The following is a 24,490-nucleotide window of genomic DNA, read 5'->3' on the forward strand; positions in this document are numbered from 1 at the left end:
CCATCATCATCTCTCCATCACCGTCACCACCATCATCACCATCATCACCCATCACCACCACCATCACCATCATCATCTCTCCATCACCACCACCATCACCATCATCACCACCATCACCATCACCACCACCATCACCACCATCATCACCATCATCATCTCTCTCCATCACCATCACCACCATCATCACCATCACCACCACCATCACCACCATCATCACCATCACCTTGAGGTTATCTGTTTGTTTTGAATGAGCCCGGGCTGTCACGTGTCAGGCCGGAACGCTTTCCGCGCGCCGAGCTCACGCGCCGCGCGTTTCCGCCCGGACCCGGCATCGCGCGAGGGCGCCAAAATTCGTTCCGACTCCAGCGTGAGCACAGAAGTCGTCTGGACTGTAAGTGAACACTGTACAGCACGTGCTCTACACTGTAAGTGAACACTGCACAGCACGTGCTCTACACTGTAAGTGAACACTGCACAGCACGTGCTCTACACTGTAAGTGAACACTGCACAGCACGTGCTCTACACTGTAAGTGAACACTGTACAGCACGTGCTCTACACTGTAAGTGAACACTGTACAGTACAACACGTGATCTACACTGTAAGTGAACACTGTACAGCACGTGCTCTACACTGTAAGTGAACACTGTACAGTACAACACGTGCTCTACACTGTAAGTGAACACTGTACAGCACGTGCTCTACACTGTAAGTGAACACTGCACAGTACAACACGTGCTCTACACTGTAAGTGAACACTGTACTGTACAGTACGTAGACCGTAAGTGAAAACTGTACTCTACAACACGTGCTCTACACTGTAAGTGAACACTGTACAGCACAACACGTGCTCTACACTGTAAGTGAACACTGTACAGTACAACACGTGCTCTACACTGTAAGTGAACACTGTACAGTACAACACGTGCTCTACACTGTAAGTGAACACTGCACAGCACGTGCTCTACACTGTAAGTGAACACTGTACAGCACGTGCTCTACACTGTAAGTGAACACTGTACAGCACAACACGTGCTCTACACTGTAAGTGAACACTGTACAGCACGTGCTCTACACTGTAAGTGAACACTGTACAGCACGTGCTCTACACTGTAAGTGAACACAGTACAGCACGTGCTCTACACTGTAAGTGAACACTGTACAGTACAGCACGTGCTCTACACTGTAAGTGAACACTGTACAGCACAGCACGTGCTCTACACTGTAAGTGAACACTGTACAGCACGTGCTCTACACTGTAAGTGAACACTGCACAGCACGAGCTCTACACTGTAAGTGAACACTGTACAGCACGCGCTCTACACTGTAAGTGAACACTGTACAGCACGCACTCTACACTGTAAGTGAACACTGTACAGTACATCACGTGCTCTACACTGTAAGTGAACACTGTACAGCACGTGCTCTACACTGTAAGCGAACACTGTACAGCACGTGCTCTACACTGTAAGCGAACACTACAGCACGTGCTCTACACTGTAAGTGAACACTGTACAGCACGTGCTCTACACTGTAAGTGAACACTGTACAGCACGTGCTCTACACTGTAAGTGAACACTGCACAGCACGTGCTCTACACTGTAAGTGAACACTGTACAGCACGTGCTCTACACTGTAAGTGAACACTGTACAGCACGTGCTCTACACTGTAAGTGAACACTGTACAGTACATCACGTGCTCTACACTGTAAGTGAACACTGTACAGCACGTGCTCTACACTGTAAGCGAACACTGTACAGCACGTGATCTACACTGTAAGCGAACACTGTACAGCACGTGCTCTACACTGGAAGTGAACACTGTACAGCACGTGCTCTACACTGTAAGTGAACACTGTACAGCACGTGCTCTACACTGTAAGTGAACACTGTATAGCACTTACTCTACACTGTAAGTGAACACTGTACAGTACAGCACGTGCTCCACACTGTAAGTGAACACTGTACAGCACAACACGTGCTCTACACTGTAAGTGAACACTGTACAGCACAACACGTGCTCTACACTGTAAGTGAACACTGTACAGTACAACAGTGCTCTACACTGTAAGCGAACACTACAGCACGTGCTCTACACTGTAAGCGAACACTGTACAGCACGTGCTCTACACTGTAAGTGAACACTGTACAGCAGTGCTCTAAACTGTAAGTGAACACTGTACAGCACGTGCTCTACACTGTAAGTGAACACTGTACAGTACAGCACGTGCTCCACACTGTAAGCGAACACTGTACAGTACAACACGTGCTCTACACTGTAAGTGAACACTGTACAGCACTTACTCTACACTGTAAGTGAACACTGTACAGTACAGCACGTGCTCCACACTGTAAGCGAACACTGTACAGTACAACACGTGCTCTACACTGTAAGTGAACACTGTACAGCACAACACGTGCTCTACACTGTAAGTGAACACTGTACAGTACAACACGTGCTCTACACTGTAAGTGAACACTGTACAGCACGTGCTCTACATTGCAAGTCAACACTGTACAGTACAACACGTGCTCTACACTGTAAGTGAACACTGTACAGCACGTGCTCTACATTGTAAGTCAACACTGTACAGTACAACACGTGCTATACACTGTAAGTGAACACTGTACAGCACGTGCTCTACATTGTAAGTCAACACTGTACAGTACAACACGTGCTCTACACTGTAAGTGAACACTGTACAGCACGTGCTCTACACTGTAAGTGAACACTGTACAGTACAACACGTGCTATACACTGTAAGCGAACACTGTACAGTACAACACGTGCTCTACACTGTAAGTGAACACTGTACAGCACGTGCTCTACACTGTAAGTGAACACTGTACAGTACAACACGTGCTCTACACTGTAAGCGAACACTGTACAGTACAGCACATGCTCTACACTGTAAGTGAACACTGTACAGCACGTGCTTTACACTGTAAGTGAACACTGCACAGTACAACACGTGCTCTACACTGTAAGCGAACACTGTACAGTACAGCACGTGCTCTACACTGCAAGTGAACACTGTACAGCACGTGCTCTACACTGTAAGTGAACACTGTACAGTACAACACGTGCTCTACACTGTAAGTGAACACTGTACAGCACAACACGTGCTCTACACTGTAAGTGAACACTGTACAGTACAACACGTGTTCTACACTGTAAGTGAACACTACAGTACAACACGTGCTCTACACTGTAAGTGAACACTGTACAGTACAACACGTGCTCTACACTGTAAGTGAACACTACAGTACAACACGTGCTCTACACTGTAAGTGAACACTGTACAGTACAACACGTGCTCTACACTGTAAGTGAACACTACAGTACAACACGTGCTCTACACTGTAAGTGAACACTGTACAGTACAACACGTGCTCTACACTGTAAGTGAACACTGCACAGTACAACACGTGCTCTACACTGTAAGTGAACACTGTACAGTACAACACGTGCTCTACACTGTAAGTGAACACTACAGTACAACACGTGCTCTACACTGTAAGTGAACACTGTACAGCGCAACACGTGCTCTACACTGTAAGTGAACACTGTACAGTACAACACGTGCTCTACACTGTAAGTGAACACTGTACTCTACAGCACGTGCTCTACACTGTAAGTGAACACTGTACAGTACAGCACGTGCTCTACACTAAGTGAACGCTGTACAGTACAACACGTGCTCTACACTGTACTATACAGTACTTAGACCGCAAGTAAACACTGTACTCTACATCACTCTACACTGTAAGTGAACACTGTACAGTACAGCACTCTACACTGTAAGTGAACACTACTCTACAGCACTCTACACTGTAAGTGAAACCTGTACTCTACAGCGCTCTAGACTGTAAGTGAACACTACTCTACCGTACTCTACTGTACTCTAGACTGTAAGCGAATACTGTACTCTACAGTGACCTAGACTGTAAGTCAACACTGTACTTTACACTGCAAGTGAACACTGTACTCTACTGTACTCTACACTGTAAGTGAACACTGTACTCTACTGTACTCTACACTGTAAGTGAACACTGTACTATACAGTGCATAGACTGTAAGTGAACACTGTACTCTACAGTACGTGAAGTCTAGACTGTAGTAATCACTCCAAGTGAGTCATGTTGTGAACTGTAGCGAGTAGTGTAGACTGTAGTCAGTTTATACTGGTAGGAACCTCCTGGTTACACCAGCCCACAGGGGATTATTGTGTCCGTCCGTCGTGCAGGGAGGGGCTGGGTGGGGAGGGGCTGGGTGGGGAGGGTGGGGCTGGGTGGGGAGGGGATGGTGGGGAGGGAGGGGTGGGGCTGGTCACCCCGTGGTGCCCTTATAACAGGACCCTGCAGGGTGGGCTGGTAGGAACGAATAACCAAAGAATATAAACATAATGTATTATTACACTTGTTTAGTCAGGAAAGGGCCACTGAGTCGAAAGGTTTTTGTAGGGTCCTGCCAAGTGTTTGCAGTAGGGGGCGATATTGCTACACCGAATCGGACGATACGAAGGGAGAGATTGAGGCCTAGTTCTAGGCTTTAGGCCTAGCTGTAGGCTTTAGGGCGCTGTGACCTAATTTTTTATTTAAATGTTTTAATAATGAATGTAAAAGCTTTCAATGTAAATGTTTCTATTTTAAAACATGAGGGAATGTAACATTGTTAAACATTAACTCCCTTTCACACACGCGGGGGTACGATACGAAGAGATAGTTTCAGGCCTAGTTCTAGGCTTTAGGCCTAGCTGTAGGCTTTACGCCGCTGTGAGTTAATTTTTAATTTTAAATGTTTAATGATTTATGTAAAAGCTTTAAATTTAAATGTTTCTAATTAAAAACATGAGGGAATGTAACATTGTTAAACATTAACTTTCTTTCACACGCAGGGGTACGATACGAAGGGAGAGTTTCAGGCCTAGTTCTAGGCTTTAGGCCTAGCTGTAGGCCTTAGGGCGCTGTGAGTTTTTTTATTTAATTTCAAAGTTTTAATTAAAAGCTATCTCAGGGAATTATAAGGGAATGTTACACGTGTTTAGCCAGGAAAGCCTAATGAATTTAAATGTTTTAATTAAAAGCTATCTCAGGGAATTATAAGGGAATGTTACACTTGTTTAGCCAGGATAGCATCACTGAGTCTAAAGGTTTTTGTAGGGTCATGCCAAGTGTTTGCAGTAGGGGGCGATGTTGCTACACTGACGGACGGACGGACAAACGGACGGACGATATAATCTATTGGTGTCTGGTCCACTTCGTTCCTACCAGTATAAGCAGCTTGCCCTCAGAGACTAACCTCCCAGTTCCTGATGATGACTGCTTGTGTTGCGATCGAAACGTCGTGATATTTTTATTAACTTTATTTTCATTATTTTTATTCACTTTATTATTATTATTTTATTGTTATTATTTTTTCTATCTACGTGACTTTACCCAAATAACCAGAGTCAATGTATGCAGTATTGTTTGTTGTATTCTATCGTGAGAACAGTCCTGTAAACAGTGTAGCACTGTAGTCACATTATTGCATACTGTAGTGACTAGTCTACAGCTCACCATACTTAACCATACTTTAATATCAAAGAAGAGTATGTAATCTGTACTCTAGACCCTATAGTGAGTACTTGAGGGTCAGAGTTCAGTGTTTTCTGTGCTGTGTATAGAAAACGATTTCCCGTGATGAATACACTATTGTTAGTACTGTACATTTTTCACATTTTCTTGCTGTGGATTTCACACCTGATGATGATTGCTTGTGTTGCAGTCGAAACGTCGTGAGAATTTAATTGTTTTATATTTGTATTATTTTATTATTTCCCTTCTACGTGACTTTACTGAAAGAACCAAGAATATGAATCCCTGCAGTCACGAAAGCTTTAAATCGAAATTTAGTACTGTACTGTCAATGATCTGTGTACTGTGAAGAAGGTGCATTGCCCGAAACGTCGACTGTTATACGCTTCTCCTTTCGACACAGCATCACAAATCTGTCATAACCCATACGGCTTGCCCGAACTGTATTATTGTACAGGGAAATAGTAGTAAAACATTAATTTTGTCTGTTTCTCGCTTGTGATGGGACTTGGTAGGATGAACGTTGAAATTTCCAAGGGCACAGAGTGACCAATAAGATCTGAGTTGGTCTGCAATAAGGTAGGCACTGATAAGGGGTTGACAGGTATGACATCGCCACCACATAACTTGATCTCAATAGGCTACATTTTTTTTTCCTTCCCAAAAATCATCTGTTACTTATTACCATAATATAATTATTATTATAATTCATGTCATGTCGGACATGGGGGATGTTTAATGATTCTTCACCTCGCCTGGTGTACAGGAGGTCGTGGTTTTGATCCCGACCCTGACGCCTGCTGTATATTTGGAGTTTTCGTGTCTCTCTCTCATCATCACGGTGGCTATGAGATGTTAACTTCCTCGCCTGGTATACAGGAGGTCGTGGTTTTGATCCCGACCCTGACGCCTGCTGTATATTTGGAGTTTTCGTGTCTCTCTCTCATCATCACGGTGGCTATGAGATGTTAACTACCTCGCGTGGTATACAGGAGGTCGTGGTTTTGATCCCGACCCTGACGCCTGCTGTATATTTGGAGTTTGCGTGTCTCTCATCATCACGGTGGCTATGAGATGTTAACTTCCTCGCCTGGTATACAGGAGGTCGTGGTTTTGATCCCGACCTTGACGCCTGCTGCTGTATATTTGGAGTTTGCGTGTCTCTCTCTCTCCCCGTGATCGCGTGGATTTTTCCCCGGGTCTTCCAGTTTTTCCCTCCACATTTAGAATCAACAACATGCCTTAGGACTGTCTGGCTGCTATACATTTCCACGTGATAATCCATTTCGTTTGTGACCAGTTCGCTTTTGAAAAAAGTGGGCCTTACCTGGTTAAATAAAAATAGTTTAGTTTTAATTTTGGAGCTTTCGTGACTGCAGGGATTATTCTTTGGTTCTTTCGGTAAAGTCCCGTATAAAGATAAAATAATAAACCTGTGTTGCTCTCTCTGTGTATCTTGGTGATATCTGTCTGCTTATATGTCTGTTTGTGGTTTTCTGGTTAGATTTTGTGTCGCTATTTAATTATACCTGATGATGATTGCTTGTGTTGCAATCGAAACGTCGTATGCTATTATTTAATTTATTATTTTATCTTTATACGTGACTTTACCGAAAGAACCAAAGAATAGTTTACTTGATCATCATCGTGATATGTGGGTGGATATCCCGTAGGCGTCCACTGTACATTCTGTCATTTGTTTTCACTTTCCTCTGTCTTGTGGTAATATGATCAAGTAGGGGCCACATCTTCTGGCACCAATATCTCATGTCGTCTGTGAGGTCTTCCTCTCTGTCCGGTTCCTTCCATTTTTCCCAACACATTTCGGTAAAGTCACCACGTAGAAGGGAAACAATAAAATAAAAAAAATATAAAACAATACAATTCTCACGACGTTTCGACTGCAACACAAGCAATCATCATCAGGTGTGAAAAAACAGCAAGAAATTTTGAAAAAAGTGGCGTTTTTTTCTTGCTGTGTTTTTCACACCTGATGATGATTGCTTGTGTTGCAGTCGAAACGTCGTGAGAATTGTATTGTTTAATATTTTTTATAATTATTTTATTATTTCCCTTCTATGTGACTTTACCGAAAGAACCAAGAATATGAATCACCTACAGTCACGAAAGCTTTAAATCAAAACAACAATTTTTTTCATTTTCCTGTTGTCCCTGCTATATATATGTCCAAACAGTGCCAGTTTCCTTCTCACCACTGCCTGCATCATCAGGTTGTCTTCTACGTGCCACCTTTTTTCTTACCTTTACGTTGCTCACTCTTTGAGGACCAGCTTCGATGCGGGCAATCCTTCTACAGCAATACATTTCGAGTGTCGGTATTAGTTTTAGTTGACATTGCTTCCCGCTTTGAACCCTCCCAGAAGCTCACTCATCTACACCAACCTACCATGCCCCCCGCAGGGACTTCCTCTCCTCCTCCGCTGGGGCCATGGAGGCCGAGCAGGCTGGAGCAGCTGGGCCGGGCGATGGAGGCCTACGCGCTGGAGCACCACGGCGCTGACCTTCTGCGCGTGCTGGGCGCTCCCGCCGGCGCCGCGCACCACTACCCCGTGCTGCTCGACGTCATGGCGCTGCTGGAGAGCGACATGGCGCTGGGCGAGAGCGTGCTGGCGCTGCCCTCGCTGCTGCTGCCCGCGTGCGACGAGGCGCTGGCGCGCGCGCAGGCGGCGCTGCTGGCGCGCCGGGCGGGGGTCGCCGACGGTGACGCCGCGCTCTCCGTCAAGCCCAACGTGCACGCCAGGTTCACCGGTACGCCGTGGCGGTCCCGGTGGAGGTGGTGGCGATGGCGGTGGTGTAGCGGTGTAGCGGTTAGCGCGCTGCGCTGTGAACCCGGGCACCCGAGTTCGATTCCCGTTCACGGCCAATACCGGTGACGATTATCTAAACCGGTCCTGGGCCTCCCCTAGGTTGGCTCAGCCTCAAATGAGTACCCAGTGCGGTGTGTAAACATTGCCACTAGAGAGACAAAGGCGGTCGGGTGTGGTGCTTGCCACCCACCCTCTCGTGTGCCGTGCCGTCCTTCTTAGGTGCTCGCTAACAGCACTTACCCTACAGTCTGTTAAGGCTATATGGGGGATCTTTGTCTTTGGTGGTCGTGGTGGTAAACAGGGGGATTGGGGGGTGGGTGGGGGTGACCTAAAGAACTCGCGCATTCTTTCCACCACCGCGCACGGGGAGATAGAATCGAACCGGCAATCTCCGGTGCGGACAACCTGCCAGAATAAAAACAATCGCCGCCGCCTCGCCCCTTCTCCCCGCAGGTCTCCCGCAGTGCCCCGAGCTGAGCCGCGAGCGCCTGCCGCTGGCGTCGGACGCGGGCCGCCTGCTGCGCGTCTCGGGCACCGTGATCCGCACCGGCTCCACGCGGCTGCTGGAGCACGAGCGGACCTTCGCGTGCCTCGCTTGCGGACGCCGATTCCCGGTGCGCGCCGAGCTGGAGACCTTCCACGGCCTGTCGGCCCCCGCCGCCTGCCCCGGCGCGCCCGCCTGCCGCTCCACCAGGTTCACCGGCGTCGGCGGAGAAGGGGGCCAGCCGGGCGTCTGCCGCGACTACCAGGAGATCAAGATACAGGAGCAGGTTTGTGTTTCGTGTCCACGCTTTGCCGCCGCCGCGCTCCACGCCGGGAGGACGGTCCCTCCGTGGGCCGTGTGGCTGGGTGGTGAGAGCCGCACGACACGGCGGAGTTTTCGGTTGTCATAGGCGACCGTGGGACCGCCTGACATGCGCTCAGCAGAGTTCCGGAAAACCACTTTGCACTGTGCCCTGCACGTTCCCCGCCTTCTCCAACGCGTGCCGACCGCCGTGGTTCAAGAACGGAGAAACCAACCCCCACGACCCGCACGGCGTGGGGGAGGCCATCGTCCGGCAGTGGGTGGACGGGCGGGCGGGCGAGCGAGCGGTGTGTGCGGGGTGTCACGGGGTGAATGTGTCTCGCCGTGCGACGCGCAGGTCCAGAAGCTGGCCATGGGCACCATCCCCCGCTCCATGGTGGTGGTGCTGGAGGATGATTTGGTGGACACGTGTAAATCCGGTAGGGTAGAGCGTTGCAGCTCATTCACTCGTTCGTTAAATAGTTCATTCATTCATTCATCGCCGTCGGCCCTAACCCATCGAGTGCTGGAAGAATGCATCCCCGAATCGTCGCCATCTCTCAGGGTCCTGTGGTGGAACGCTCCGTCTAGCTCCTGTCTGTCCCAGATGGCGTGAGGGCGTGTGTGTGTGTGTGTGCGTGTGTGTGTGTGTGTGCGTGTGTGTGCGTGCGTACGTGCGTGTGCGTGCGTGCGTGTGTGCGTGTGTGTGTTGTGTGCGTGTGTGTGCGTGTGTGTGTGTGTGTGTAACCTGCAGCGCCACACCTATTACCATCATTAGAGGAAAAAACGGTGATCCAATCTCCGACCCCCAGGAACAGGTTTGCAGATTTGCTGAGCATTTCTGTGAAGTCCTGGGGGAGGGAAATTCTCTCAGCCAGGAAAACATCATGGCACAAAGTGGTGATAACCCTGCTGAGGCTGCGGTGCCTCAAATATTGGAAGAGGTCACCCCCTGTGAGTGGCTGGCTGAGGTGCCAGCTGTTGAGGAAGTACTGAGGGCGATCCGGAGTCTGAGACCAGGGAAGGCATCGGGCAGAGATGATCTCCCAAGCGAAATGCTGAGGGAGGGTGGCGTTTGTGCACAGACTGCCCTATATGACATCATAACAACAGTCTGGACCACTGGACGGGTTCCGCAGGACTGGAAGGATGCCCTGGTGGTTCCCCTCTTTAAGAAGGGGGACCGTACCGACTGTAACAACTACAGGGGCATCTCACTCCTCAGTGTGCCGGGTAAGGTCCTGGCAAGGATTATTCAACATCGCCTTGCTAGGCACGCTGAGGAGAGGCTTGCGGAGCCCCAATGCGGTTTCAGGAAAGGGCGGTCCTGCACAGATGCCATATTTTCTGTCCGTCTGCTACAGCAGAGGTGTAGGGAATTCCAAAAAGACCTACATCTCTGCTTTATTGACCTGGTCAAGGCCTATGATACCATCAGTAGGACTGGGCTCTGGGTTGTTCTTCGTGCTTTCGGAGTCCCTGACCCTCTGCTCACGATCATTAAGGACCTTCATGATGGTGAGCGGGCCCGGGTAAAACTACGTGGCTGGGAGTCGGAGCCTTTCCCTGTACACCTTGGGGTGCGACAGGGATGTCCTCTGGCTCCCACATTATTTAACATCTATTTTGACCGCGTAGTTCGTGAAGCCTTCAATAGCTGTACCGGAGGAATTTCCATTTGGTACAGATGTAATGGGAGGCTGATCGACGCCCGGGTGCGATCAAGGGATGGCTCCCTATTGGTCAACCACGTTATGTATGCCGATGATTTGGTAATAGCTGCTCATTCAGAAGAGGAGTTGGAGACGCTGCTGCTGAGACTGGAGCGTGCCACCAAGAGGTGGGGCCTTACCATCAGCCCCACCAAAACTAAGCACCTGCCTGGGTATTTTGTACCATCGGACACTCCACCCCCACAACTCCCAATTGGTGATGGGGCAGTTGTGAAGAGAGTGGAGAGTTTCCCATACCTGGGCAGTGTGCTTATGACCGGCTCCAGTCTATCAGCAGAGGTCTCACTCCGAATCAGTCGAGCGGCAATATCTTTTCATCGGTTGCGTAACGCTGTGTGGAAGCTACCTGGTCTGTCGCTCCGCACGAAGCTTCAGGTCTTCTCGGCCACGGTCATTCCCTCCCTTCTCTACGCTTGCGAGACGTGGACCCCCCTGGTGGAGCATCTTCGCCGGTTGGAAACATTTAGGCTGGCCTGCCTACGATCCATCCTGGGTTTAACCAGGCTGGATTGTGTGAGGAGCTCACAAATCCTTGAAAGATCTGGGCAAAGTCCCATCAGTGAGCTCCTCCGGCAGGCAAGGCTGCGTTGGCTGGGTCATGTAGCCCGCATGCCCAGCCACCGCATGCCTAAACAGCTTTTGTTCGGCCGGATCGAGGGGGCTAGACGGGCGCGGCACGGGCTGGAGAAGAGATGGAGTGATGTGGTACAGGAGGACGTGGAGCTGAGTGGACTTGCCGATGACTGGTACCAGCGGTGTCAAGATCGGCCTCAGTGGAGGAGGCTCGTGAAGGACGCTACTGGGCAGTTGGAGGCAGTCGCCCTCCAACAACAACGGAGGGCGGAGGAGCGACGCTCACAACAACGAGCGGAGCGCCGGGTGGCTAAAGCACAGCAAGTTGGCACAGTAGGGGGCACAGGTGGTGCATCAGCCAGTCATCTCGGTCATCTCGGTCAGTCGACCCGTGGCACCTGGGTCTGCCCCGTGACCTCCTGCCAGCGGGCTTTCGACACTTCACGTGGCCTCAAGGTGCACTTGGCCTGGCACAAGCATCGTGGTGACGTCACCGCCACTTAGTGGCGAATGGCGGTTGTTGTTGTTGTTGTTGTGTGTGTGTGCGTGTGTGTGTGTGCGTGTGTGTGTGCGTGTGTGTGTGCGTGTGTGCGTGCGTGTGTGTGTGCGTGTGTGTGCGTGCGTGTGTGCGTGCGTGCGTGCAGTGCGCGTGACCCAGCCATCTCGGTCAACCAATATCACCTTGGTAGACGCCGCTCGCGAACAGCACCGAGGCCCCAAAAGTCTCGTGAAGGCTGCACGGGTGGGGGGGGGATCTCTGTCTGTGCGCGACGCAGGAGACGACGTCACGGTGTGCGGCGTGGTGACCCAGCGCTGGCGCCCGCTGGTCCCCGGCTCTCGCTGCGACCTGGAGCTGGTGCTCCGAGCGAACCATCTGGAGGTGGCAAACGATGGCGCGGGGCTCGGGGTGGAGCTGGGCGAGGAGGAGCGCCGCGCGGTGCAGGAGTTCTGGGAGGGGTTCGCCCACAACCCGCTGGCAGGTGGGGGAGTCGCGGGGCCGAGAGGCGCCCTGAGGGTCCGCTGTGGCCGGCGGCGGCGTCATCGTGATGAGCGTTGTCATGATTGAGTCATCATCGTCATCATCATCGTCATCATCATCATTATTGAGCCATCACCGTCATCATCTTTGTGTCATCATCATTATTGAGTCATCATCATAGAGTCATAGTCATCATCATCATTGTGTCATTGTCGTCACCATCATCGTCATCATCATCATCGTCATCATCATAGAGTCATAGTCATCATCATCATTATTGAGTCATCATCATTGAATCGTCATCATCATCATCATCGTCATCATCGTCATCATCATCATTATTGAGCCATCACCGTCATCATCATTGAGTCATCATCATTATTGAGTCGTCGGCACAATCATCTTCATTGTTTTTCGTCATCATTGATCCATCATCATCATGATCAATTATCATCATTATCATCAGCGGTATGAACAATGATGTCACCGTGTCCCAGGAGGATTTGCGAAATTTCAGCCGGGATGATGTAATCCCTGTCAGGAATCATCGGGATGGTATACCCTTAATTTACCTGCGTGTGTGTGTGCGCGCGTGCGTGTGCGTACGCAGGCCGAAATGTGATCCTGGCCAGCCTGTGCCCGCAGGTGTTCGGCATGTACGTGGTGAAGCTGGCGGTCGCCCTGGTGCTTGCCGGCGGGGTCGCACGCGTAGATCCGTCGGGCACCCGCGTGAGAGGTGAGGACGCCTAAACACGACTCCCGGGTCCTTCCGTTTAGACCAGGGGGCTCGGCAACCGGAATAACAAGAAGAGACAATTCTTGTCGATGTCGCGAAAACAAATCCTCAATGTTTCAAGAGGCGCTACGCTCTGCGTGGTGAATGAGAGACGGTGGTGGTTGTGGCGGCGGTGGTGGCGGTGGTGGTGGTGGAGGAGGTGGTGGTGGTGGTGGTGGCGGTGGTGGTGGTGGTGGTGGTGGCGGCCGCTCCTTAATAAAGGACGTCCCTTAAAGAGCCACACAGCATCCCGCTCCGGGGCTGCACCGTAGTGTACATTGTACATTTCTATGACATTGTCCATTACATTGTATATTTACATTGTACATGATTACATTGTATATTTTTAATACATTGGACATTACATTGTACATTACTTTGTACAGAACGTTTCTCGTCTATTTAGCATTTCAGCGTGCAATCACACGCTTGGCCCTAGTGTTATCTTATCTTACTCTTTGGTTCTTTCGGTAAAGTCACGTAGGTATAAAATAAATCAAATCACGACGTTTCGGGCGCAACACAAGCAATCATCATCAGGTGGGAGGACAACCACAGCAAGAAACAGCTGCTGAAGTGGGCAAAATGGCTGCTGCAACAAGAGGCCAAATAGGCAAGAGACGGGGGGGGGGAGGAGCCAGGGAGGAGAGATAGGGAGGGTGGGGTGTGGGGTAGGGGAAGTGGAGGCAACGAGTAAGACTCAAGCATGGCAAAAAATGCCGGGGAGGGGAAGTGAGGGCTGGGCTGGGAGGTGGGCGGGGCTGGGAGGGGAAGTGGGCTGGGAGGGGAAGTGGGGGCTGGGCTGGGAGGTGGGCGGGGGTGGAAGGGGAAGTGGGGGCTGGGCTGGGAGGTGGGCGGGGCTGGGAGGGGAAGTGGGCTGGGAGGGGAAGTGGGGGCTGGGCTGGGAGGTGGGCGGGGCTGGGAGGGGAAGTGGGCTGGGAGGGGAAGTGGGGGCTGGGCTGGGAGGTGGGTGGGGCTGGGAGGGGAAGTGGGCGGGGCTGGGAGGGGGAGGGTTAGGAAACTGGAGATGTGGATATGAAGGCAGGCCAGGAGTAGTTCTGGTTTTACCTGGTTAATAACATCCTTCCAATGATTGCTCAACCTGTATCCATCTTCCCGGTTGAAGTTTTAGATTAGGCATCTTATCTGACGACATTCTCGCCCCGCCGCAGGTGAGCCCCACCTGCTGCTCGTGGGAGACCCCGGCACCGGCAAGTCGCAGCTGCTGAAGTACGCGGCCAAGATCACGCCACGCTCCGTGCTCACCACCGGCATCGGCTCCACCAGCGCCGGTGCGGCCACCGCTCCCCACCGCTCGCGGTCGTCAGCAAAGGGATGACCCCTGACCCTGGCCGTCTGCTCGGCCAATGCCAGCCACTGGCGTTTGTCGCAGAGCGGGGGTCAACTCCCGATCCTGACCCTGCTGCTGTGTATTTGGAGTTTGCGTGTCTCTCTCTCTCATCATCATCATCACGGTGGCTAGCAGATGTTAACTTTCTCGCCTGGTCTACAAGAGGTCGGGGCTTCGATCCCGACCCTGACGCCTGACTGTATTTGGAGTTTGCGTGTCTCTCTCTCTCTCATGATCATCATCATCATCACGGTGGCCAGTAGATGTTAACTCTGGGTCCTCCGGTCTTTTCCCTCCACATTTAGAATCAACGTCACGTGTTTAGAGTATTTGGCTGCTATAAATGTACACATGGTGATGGGTCACTTTGTTCAGCTATCATTTGTGGCCAGCTCGCTTCTGACAAATAGCTACATAGCTCAGTGGGCCTTACCTGGTAAAATACAAAAAACAGTTTAGTTTCTTACGTGCTGCTCGCTAACAGCACTTGCCCCGACAGTCTTGTGAGGCTATGCGGGGGATCTTTGTCACTGGCGGTTGTGGGCGGGCCCAGGCTTGACGGTGGCGGCCGTGCGCGACGGCGGCGACTGGGGCCTCGAGGCCGGTGCGCTGGTGCTGGCCGACGGGGGCCTCTGCTGCATCGACGAGTTCAGCAGCATCCGCGAGCACGACCGGGCCAGCGTGCACGAGGCCATGGAGCAGCAGAGCATCAGCGTCGCCAAGGCCGGGTCAGAGGACACACGCGGGGACACGCGCGGAGATCTCCACAGACGCGCGGGGATGCGCGGGCAGGGGACACACGGGGATGTGTACAGGAGACACGGGGATACGCGAGACAGGGAACACACGTAGATATGGAAGACACGGGGATATGGGAGGTACGAGAGATACGGGGATACGAGAGACATGGAACACACGTAGATATGGAAGACACGGGGATATGGGAGGTACGAGAGACACGGGGATATGGGAGAGATGGGAGGTACGGGAGATACGGGGATACGAGAGACATGGAACACACGTAGATATGGTAGACACGGGGATATGGGAGGTACGAGAGACACGGAGATATGGGAGAGATGGGAGGTACGGGAGATGCGGGGGTACGGGAGACATGCGGCTGAGCAAGACACGGAACACACATAAATATGATTGTTAGACACGGGGGATATGGGAGATACGGGAGACGCGGGATATGGGAGACACGGGGATACGGGAGACACGGAACACAGAGATATGGGGGATACGGGAAACATGTAAGACACGGGGATATGGGAGACACGGGGACATGGGAGACATGTACGAGATACGATGACACGGGACACGCGCTGCGTACATGTGGCACGTGGAACACAGTGGATGGACCGTGGACCGTGGACCGTGGCCGATCGCGACGACGACGTCGATGACGACGTTGCGAACGACGACGACGTCGATAATAACGCGACGATGGCGCCCGCCCCCCCCCCCCGCCCCCCCCGGCCCGTGGCAGGCTGGTGTGCAAGCTGAGCACGCGGACCACGGTGCTGGCGGCGACCAACCCCAAGGGGCGCGTGGAGGCGGGCGAGCCGCTGAGCGCGAGCGTGGCGCTGGCCAGCCCGCTGCTCAGCCGCTTCGACCTCGTGCTCGTGCTGCTGGACGCGCGCAACGAGGACTGGGACCGCATCGTCTCCTCCTTCATCCTGCAGAACCGCGGTAGGCCCGGGAGCGTTGCCGCCAGCGCGTCGGCGGCACGCGCGCGCACGTGCCGGCGCTGTTCGCGGGAGGTTTCCCCGCAGGCCAGGAGGTCGCAAACGGGTTTTGATTCCTTACCCGTACCCGGCCGTACCAGGGTCGCAAATGGGTACCCGTACCCTACCCGATACCCGGCTACCCGTACCCGGCCGAGTATCGGGTAGGGTATGGGTACCCGATTGCGACCTCTGGGATGAAGTCATGTTGCAGGCGCGGGTGGGTTGATTCTAGGAACTTGAATTGTGAGAAGAGACAAGACGTTGGGAAATGAGTGACAAACGGTTACTCACCAGTGACTCACGGCCTACCCGTACCCGGCCGCACCAGGGTCACAAATGGGTACCCGTACCCGTACCCGTACCCGGCTGGGTACAGGTAGCCGGGTATCGGGTAGGGTACGGGTATCGGGTACCCGATTGCGACCTCTGCCGCAGGCCCGGAGGTTCCGGGAGGGTCATCGGAGGCCGTGAGGTTTCCGGAGATTTCCAGAGGCCCGGAAGTAACCCGTTGCGGGGCCGCCCCTCGTTTATTGTGCGTGGCACGGGGGGGAGGGGGGGTGAGGGGCGACTTGCCCTCCCCACGGCACTGTTACTGATACTTGTGAAACGATGATGATGATGACGATGTTCACGATGACGGTGATGGTGACGAATTAAACGGCGATGAACGTGGTGATGGGAATAATGGCAGTCATCACGGATGAGATGACGACGACTACGACGATGATGGTAATGGCGATGAACTTGGCAATGATGGTTATTTTAATGCAAATCCCATGAGACAATGACGACGGCGGTGACGGCAATGACGATCGTGGTAATGCCCCCCCCGCCCCGCCCCCCCCACAACGTAGGCGCCCCCCCGTGCGACGCAGAGGGCATCTGGCCCATGGAGCGCATGCGCTGCTACTTCCGGCTGGCGCGCTCCCTCGAGCCGCAGCTCTCGGACGACGCGAACCGCGTGCTGGCGGCCTACTACCGGCTGCAGCGCGCCAGCGACACGCGCAGCGCCGCCCGCACCACCGTCCGCCTCCTGGAGAGCCTCGTGCGCCTCGCCGAGGGTGAGCCGCCTCGTGGCACGGACCCCCCCCTCCTCCCTGGTGACTAGGAGATGTGAACTACCTCGCCTGGTGTGCAGGAGGTCGTGGGTTCGATCCCGACCCTGACGCCTGCTGCTGTATATTTGGAGTTTGCGTGTTTCTCTCTCATCACCATCATCATCACGGTGGCTAGGAGATGTTAACTACCTCGCCTGGTGTGCAGGAGGTCGTGGGTTCGATCCCGACCCTGACGCCTGCTGCTGTATATTTGGAGTTTGCGTCTCTCTCCCTGTGGAGATGTTAACTTCCTCGCCTGGTATACAGGAGGTCGTGGGTTCGATCCCGACCCTGACGCCTGCTGCTGCTGTATATTTGGAGTTTGCGTCTCTCTCCCCGTGGAGATGTTTACTACCTCGCCTGGTGTGCAGGAGGTCGTGGGTTCGATCCTGACCCTGACGCCTGCTGCTGCTGTATATTTGGAGTTTGCGTCTCTCTCCCCGTGGAGATGTTTACTACCTCGCCTGGTGTGCAGGAGGTCGTGGGTTCGATCCTGACCCTGACGCCTGCTGCTGCTGTATTTTTGGAGTTTGCGTCTCTCTCCCCGTGGAGATGTTTACTACCTCGCCTGGTGTGCAGGAGGTCGGGGGTTCGATCCTGACCCTGACGCCTGCTGCTGCTGTATATTTTGGAGTTTGCGTCTTTCTCTCTCCCCGTGGTCATGCGGATTTTTCTCCGGGTCCTCCGGTTTTTTCCTCCAGAATCAACGTCACGCATTGAGAGGATTTGGCTGCTGCTATACATGTCCACGTGATAAGCCACTTCGTTGAGCTATCACTTGTGGCCAGGTCGCTTCTGAAGAAAGAGTTGTAGAGCTCAGTGGGCCTTACCCGTTAAAATAAAAATAGTACTTTTAGTTTCAACTCGTCCTGTGGTCTAAACAGTGCCGATCCCGAAAGCCAATCCCGCTGTTTAACCCGTCCCATGCGTTTAACCCGTGTGCCCGTTGCATTGCTGTTAAGACGACGTAGTGATTATCGCTACGACGACTCGCTCATCGTCGTCACGACGACATGACGCGATCATCATCACGGTTACGATGACCTGGCCCCCCGGCCCCCCCCCCGCACCTCCATCTTGCGCAGCGCACGCGCGTCTCATGCTACGCAGCGTGGTGACGGTGGAGGACGCGGTGACGGTGGTGTCGGTGATGGAGACCTCCATGCAGGGCGGTGCTCTCACGGGCGCCGCCGGCGTGAACGCGCTGCACACCTGCTTCCCCGACGAGCCCGAGCAGCAGTACCAGGCGCAGTGCGACGTGCTGCTCGCCCGACTCGGCCTGCACGACCTGCTGCGGCAGGAGACCGAGCGGCTGCACCGGTACGGACGCTCCGGTCGGCGTCGTTGCGGTCATCGTCGTCGTTGTCAATGTAGTCATCAACATCATCATCTTGGTCATCATCATCTTCGTCATCATCATCTTCGTCATCATCATCTTCGTCATCATCATCATTGTTGTCAATGTAATCATCGTCATGGTTGTCGTCGTCAATGTAGTCATCATCATCATCGTTGTCAATGTAATCATCATCATCATCGTCATGGTTGTTGTCATCAGTGTAATCATCATCGTTGTTGTCAATGTAATCATCATCATCATCGTCCTGGTTGTTGTCGTCAGTGTAATGATCATCATCGTCATCATCATCATCATTGTTGTCGTCAATGTAATCATCATCATCATCATCGTTGCGGTCATCGTCGTCGTCATCGTTGTCGTCGTCAATGTAGTCATCATCATCATCTTCGTCATCATCATCATCATTGTTGTCAATGTAATCATCATCATCGTCATGGTTGCCGTCGTCAATGTAGTCATCAACATCATCTTTGTCGTCCTCATCATTGTTGTCGTCAGTGTAATCATCATCGTCATGGATGATGGTTGCCGTCGTCAATGTAGTCATCAACATCATCATCATCTTTGTCGTCCTCATCATTGTTGTCGTCAGTGTAATCATCATCGTCATGGATGATGGTTGCCGTCGTCAATGTAGTCATCAACATCATCATCATCTTTGTCGTCATCATCATTGTTGTCGTCAGTGTAATCATCATCGTCATGGATGATGGTTGCCGCCGTCAATGTAGTCATCGTCATCGTCATTGCAGTCCTCGTCCTTGTCATCGCCGTAATCATCGTCGTTGTCGTCGATGTAGTGACCGGCGTCGTTATCGTCCAGGATGTTGTTGTTTTTGTTGTTGTGCGATGCCAAGCTCACCGTAGCCGTCTCGAAAACCCTTCACTCTTATTTTATTGACCGATTACAAATTTTTATCGGAAATAACATTGTAAAACCCCAAATGTGAACATTGTAAAGTGTTTGGCGGTTTGCGCACCGGCGCGCGAGCCTTGCTTGCGGTCAAACCTAACCAGCAGCCTCGGCCACCGGGCCTCTGGCGGCCTCGCCACCGGGCCTCTGTCCACGGGCCTGCCAGCCTAGGCCGCACGCCTTCTTGGCCTCGAATCCCAACCGGCGTCTGTATCTCCTCTGCTCCCGTGTCCCCAGCCTCAAGAGCTCGCAGGGCGGGGAGGACGTCCCCTCGGCCGACGGAGAGGAGACTTCTCCGTCGACCGCCGCGGACGACGGAGCGCCGACCGCCGGGGACCCGTCCGCCTCCCCGCCGGACGGCATCCCTCCGACCTCCGACTTCAGCGGCCAGCCCTTGACCTCCACCCCCTTGGAGGGTCCCGACTCGCCGGCCCCCGCCTCGCCCGCGGCGGCGGCACCCGCCCCTCGCGAGCGCGGGCCCAAGACGCCGAGGCCTCCGAGCACGCGGACGGACGGCGGGCGCGGGGGGCGGGCGGCGAAGGCCAGAGGGGCCGGCGGCGCCGGCAGGCGCGTCGGTGCCGCGGGCGACGCAGGGACGTCGGGGGAGGTGCCCGGCAGGTTGGCGCGCTTCGCCTTCCCCAGCAAGCCGCGGCTCGGCTGCTCGCCGGCGAAGGGCGGAGACGCGCGGAGCGACGGCGACGATCGACGGAACGAGACGCGGGGCCACGGCGGGCCGCTCGCGAGTCACGAGACCGATCGACGTGAACGCGGCGAGGATCGGGGACACGCCGAGGCTGGCAGACGCGACGATGCCGATGGACATGGCGAGGTCGGCCGGCTTGGACTTAATCTACGTGATGGACAGGGACACGGTGATGCTGATAGACACAATAATGCTGATAGACGCGACGAGGATGACACGCACAACAATCCTCGCGCGCACGGGCACGGCAAGCCCGCTGCTGCTGCTGCTGCTGCCGCTGCCGCTGCTGCCGCTGCTGCTGCTGCTGATGATCACAAAGCGGCCCGAGGACATCGACAATCCAGCGGACGAGGACCCGGCGACGCTCACGGGAGCGACTGGGACACCGCCGTGGCGGACTCCTCGTCGTCGCCGCCCCACCACTTGTCGGCCCTCTCCTCCGGTACCGCCCAGAGTGGCGAGCCCCGGAAATTGGTGTCACCGCAGGGGTCACCGCCTCTAACCGGGGCCCCTCCGAGTCACAGCGCCAAGCGCCTGCGAGGGCCCAGCGACGATCGGGGACTCGGGGGGCGGGGAGGCCCGGAGGGACCCGGGGAGCCCAACGCCGGCGCCAGCAAACGATCAAAGCTGCTGCTCTTACAGCGCATCAATGGTTGTGGCGGCGGGGGCATTGACGCTGGCGCTGGCGGTGTGAATGGTGGTGGTGCTGGTGGTGCTAGTGGTGCTAGAGTTAATGGTTTCGGTTGTAGTGCTACGAGAGGTGATGGTGGTGCTGGCGCCGGTAACGACGGAGGTGATGGTGTTGGTGGTGGTAGCGGTGGTGGTAGCGGTGGTGGAAGTGGCGGTGATCGTGTCGGTGTGAGCCGCAAGCCGGTGGTGCGGCGGTCTACCGAAGTTGACCCATCGGTGCGGCCCCGCGTATCCTCCAGCACCCTTGCTCGCCTCGCCGCCTTCTCCAGCGGCTCCCGGTAGCGCAGGGAGGCCACCACCACCAGCATCACCACCACCACCACCAGCATCGCCACCACCACCACCAGCATCGCCACCACCACCACCAGCGTCGCCACCACCACCACCAGCATCGCCACCACCACCACCAGCGTCGCCACCACCACCACCAGCATCGCCACCACCACCAGCGTCGCCCGAATCCACCAGCAGCAGCACCACACGGCGGCCTCCACAGGGCCCGCTCTGCCAGAGGGAGACGGCGGCGCGGGCCGCTTGGACACCGCTGGAGGAGGCCCCGGGCGATGCTCCACGCGCGAGCGTCACGAAAACCTGGGAGTCGTTTGGCTCTCGGCTCGGCGAGTATCGTTTTTGGAGATGTACTTGGATGCATACGCGTAGTTTTTTCGGTAAAGTCACGGAGGTAAAAAAAAATGAAATTAAAATTAATAAGAATAAATAATAATAAGTATAACCCGTAAAAACAAAGTTTTTCACTATAAATCCGTTATATGCGTGGCGGCTAGAGTCCTCTCGTCCTCTGGCTTGAGATGGCTGCCACCTATGGGTCAGATGATTGCATGGCACCATTAAGCAATTGGTAATTAAATATAATATTTTTGTCCTAAAAAGTGTAAAATTTTGGAAAAAAAATTTCACGAACATTAATTGTCACGCACACCGAGTCTGTGTGCAAAATGTCAGCTCGATTGGATCACGGGAAGTGGGTTAAAAAACGACCGAAAGATTTGCACGGTCGTAAGCAAGCAAGCGAACTTAATATAAAGGATTTAAAAATCACGACGTTTCGGAGGCAACACCAGTCTCCGTCATCAGGTGGGACCGTCACAGCCAGATTTGCTGTATCAAGTGAGGCTTATTATTTATTCTTATACATTTCTTATTAATTTCTTATTAATTTTAATTTCATTCTTTTTTTACACCCACGTGACTTCACCGAAAAAACTAAGAGTTTGAATCCTTGCAGTCACGAAAGCTTCAAATCTAGAAGTACTTGGATACATTTCGGTGTTTTCTTTCTCCGGTTGGGCTATGGCCGGTGCGTCGCCCGGCGCTGTGCTAAGGGCCGCGTGCTGCAGCACTGCCACGGAATGAGACGTTGCAGACGCTCGTTTGGGCACAAACTCGCTTTGGGCCAGAGGTCGCAACCGGGTACCCGATACCCGTACCCTACCCGATACCCGGCTATCCGTACCCAGCCGGGTACAGGTGTATGGGTAGCCGTTTGCGACCCTGGTGCGGCCGGGTACGGGTAGGCCGTGAGTCACTGGTGAGTCACCGTTTGTCACTCATTTCCCAACGTCTTGTCTCTTCTCACGATTCAAGTTCCTAGAATCAACCCACCCGCGCCTGCAACATGGCTTCATCCCAGAGGTCGCAATCGGGTACCAGTACCCTACCTGATACCTGGCCGGGTACGGGTAGCCGGGTATCGGGTAGGGTACGGGTACCCGTTTTCGACCCTGGTGCGGCCGGGTACGGGTAAGGAATCAAAACCCGATTTAAAGCTTTTGTGACTGCAGGGATTCATCTTCTTGGTTCTTTCGGTAAAGTGACGTAGAATTGAAATAATAAAATAATAAAAATAAAACATAATAAAAGAATATAATAGAAATGTTCTTATTTTATTATTTCAATTCTACGTGACTTTACCGAAAGAACCAAGAAGATGAATCAAAACCCGTTTGCGACCTCTGCTTTGGGCGCCGCGGTGGCGAGATGTTGACTACCTCGCCTGGTAGAGATGAGGGCGTGGGGTCAATCCCGACCCTGGTGCCCTGCATATTTTGGGGAATTTTTCTCCGGGTCCTCCGATTTTTCCGTCCACGTTTTGAATCATCAACACGCGTTCAGAGTATTTGCACACGATAAGCCACTTCGGTAGAACTATCATTGGTCAGGTCGATTCTGAAGAAAGAGCTGTAGAGCTCGCCCGGTAAAATAAGAAAGAGTTTAGTTTGATATTTGACGGTCCAAGCCGACATTGGCTAGCCGTGACGCGATGGCGTTTTTTGGGTGATGACGCTTTGAGAGTAAGGGGATTGTTGTGTTGTCATGCGGCCTTTTGTGTTGCTTTACGTTCAATTGGCAGCCCTTCCTCTGTAAAACAATCGCATTTATATATTTGAAACAATCATCTGCTGCTGCTGCTGGGTTAGCGGCCATGCACAATGTCGTTTCTTTGAAGGCCGCTGTGTTATTGACGGACTTGTTTGGGTTTTTGTGTTTAATATATTTTGGCTGTTTTGCTTTGAGATTTACTTACAGTATAAAATATGTCAATTATAATTCACGGGCCTTTGTCAATCCACCGCAGGATGAACACCACACCCGCCCCAACCCCCTCCACGCCTGATCTGTAGTGGAGTTTTGTTTGACCATACTTCGCCACGCTGGTCACAGCGGGCTGGCGAAAGGGATCAGGAGGCGAGGATCGGACATCGCTCGTCATCGATGTTGGGAATCGAACCCGGGTCCATGGTGCAGTGCGCTAACCACTGCGCCGCCACTCCCCCACCCTCCCTCGTGCTTGCACTCAGCGGTCCATCTCCGAGTCATTTCCATCGTAGTGAATCGAGTTGGGGTGTTTATTCAAGAGCTGGGCTGTAATCCTATTACCCTCGAGGTGACGGTTTCAGCTGATAACTGATGAATGAACCCATCACTCGACAGATTACCGCTTCAATTGGTCAACCTAATCGGATAAGACGGATATAGTTGGTGGGGGGGGGGGGACAGAAGCCTCACCTCTCTCCGCACGCGTGCCGCTGGACGGGAGGTGAACGATTGGGCTTGGTGACATCGTTGGCATGTTATGGGTTCGATTAATCGAGCTGATTGGAATGGATCGATTTTGCATGACCGGTCACCCCAGCCGGGGAGGGCCTTGGCGTGGTCGTGATGATGACGACGACTGTGATGATGATGATGACGGTGGTGACGACGACGGTGATGACGACGGCGATGGGACGACGGTGATGATGATGACGACGACGATGATGACGGTGATGATGATGACGGTGATGATGATTCCAAGAACACAGGATGAGATGTTACTATCCTTTGTGCAAGCACTTCCAAGAGTTCATGAACAATGAGCCTGGTGAAATTTG

The 24,490-nt window shown here is 53.2% G+C and overlaps 1 protein-coding gene across 2 annotated transcripts; it reads left to right on the plus strand.

Annotated features, from left to right (window-relative positions):
* Positions 1–343: 343 nt before the first annotated feature.
* Positions 344–23,613, plus strand: MCM9 (minichromosome maintenance 9 homologous recombination repair factor). 2 transcript variants are annotated; one of them, XM_061566398.1, is made up of 13 exons: positions 344–391; positions 6,095–6,158; positions 8,001–8,348; positions 8,861–9,177; positions 9,550–9,631; positions 12,274–12,477; positions 13,087–13,212; positions 14,424–14,543; positions 15,156–15,330; positions 16,095–16,297; positions 17,190–17,396; positions 18,518–18,752; positions 19,943–23,613. In XM_061566398.1, the coding sequence occupies exons 3-13, from the start codon at positions 8,066–8,068 to the stop codon at positions 21,378–21,380; spliced, it is 3,390 nt and encodes a 1,129-aa protein (XP_061422382.1). In that variant the 5' UTR covers positions 344–391; positions 6,095–6,158; positions 8,001–8,065; the 3' UTR covers positions 21,381–23,613. The 2 variants fall into 2 exon arrangements, with proteins under 2 accessions (XP_061422382.1, XP_061422390.1); XM_061566406.1 differs by lacking the exon at positions 344–391 and adding an exon at positions 4,328–4,373.
* The last annotated feature ends 877 nt before the right edge of the window (positions 23,614–24,490 follow it).

Source organism: Lethenteron reissneri, chromosome 5 (assembly GCF_015708825.2).
Source record: "Lethenteron reissneri isolate LAM-NWPU_2019-01 chromosome 5, ASM1570882v1, whole genome shotgun sequence".
NCBI lineage: Eukaryota > Metazoa > Chordata > Hyperoartia > Petromyzontiformes > Petromyzontidae > Lethenteron > Lethenteron reissneri.

Coding starts and splice junctions, on each gene's coding strand:
- MCM9 (XM_061566398.1), top strand. CDS start 8,066: ATGGAGGCCTACGCGCTGGAGCACCACGGCGCTGACCTTCTGCGCGTG. Junction 9,178..9,549: donor AGATCAAGATACAGGAGCAG/GTTTGTGTTTCG, acceptor TGCGACGCGCAG/GTCCAGAAGCTGGCCATGGG. Junction 14,544..15,155: donor CATCGGCTCCACCAGCGCCG/GTGCGGCCACCG, acceptor GGGCGGGCCCAG/GCTTGACGGTGGCGGCCGTG.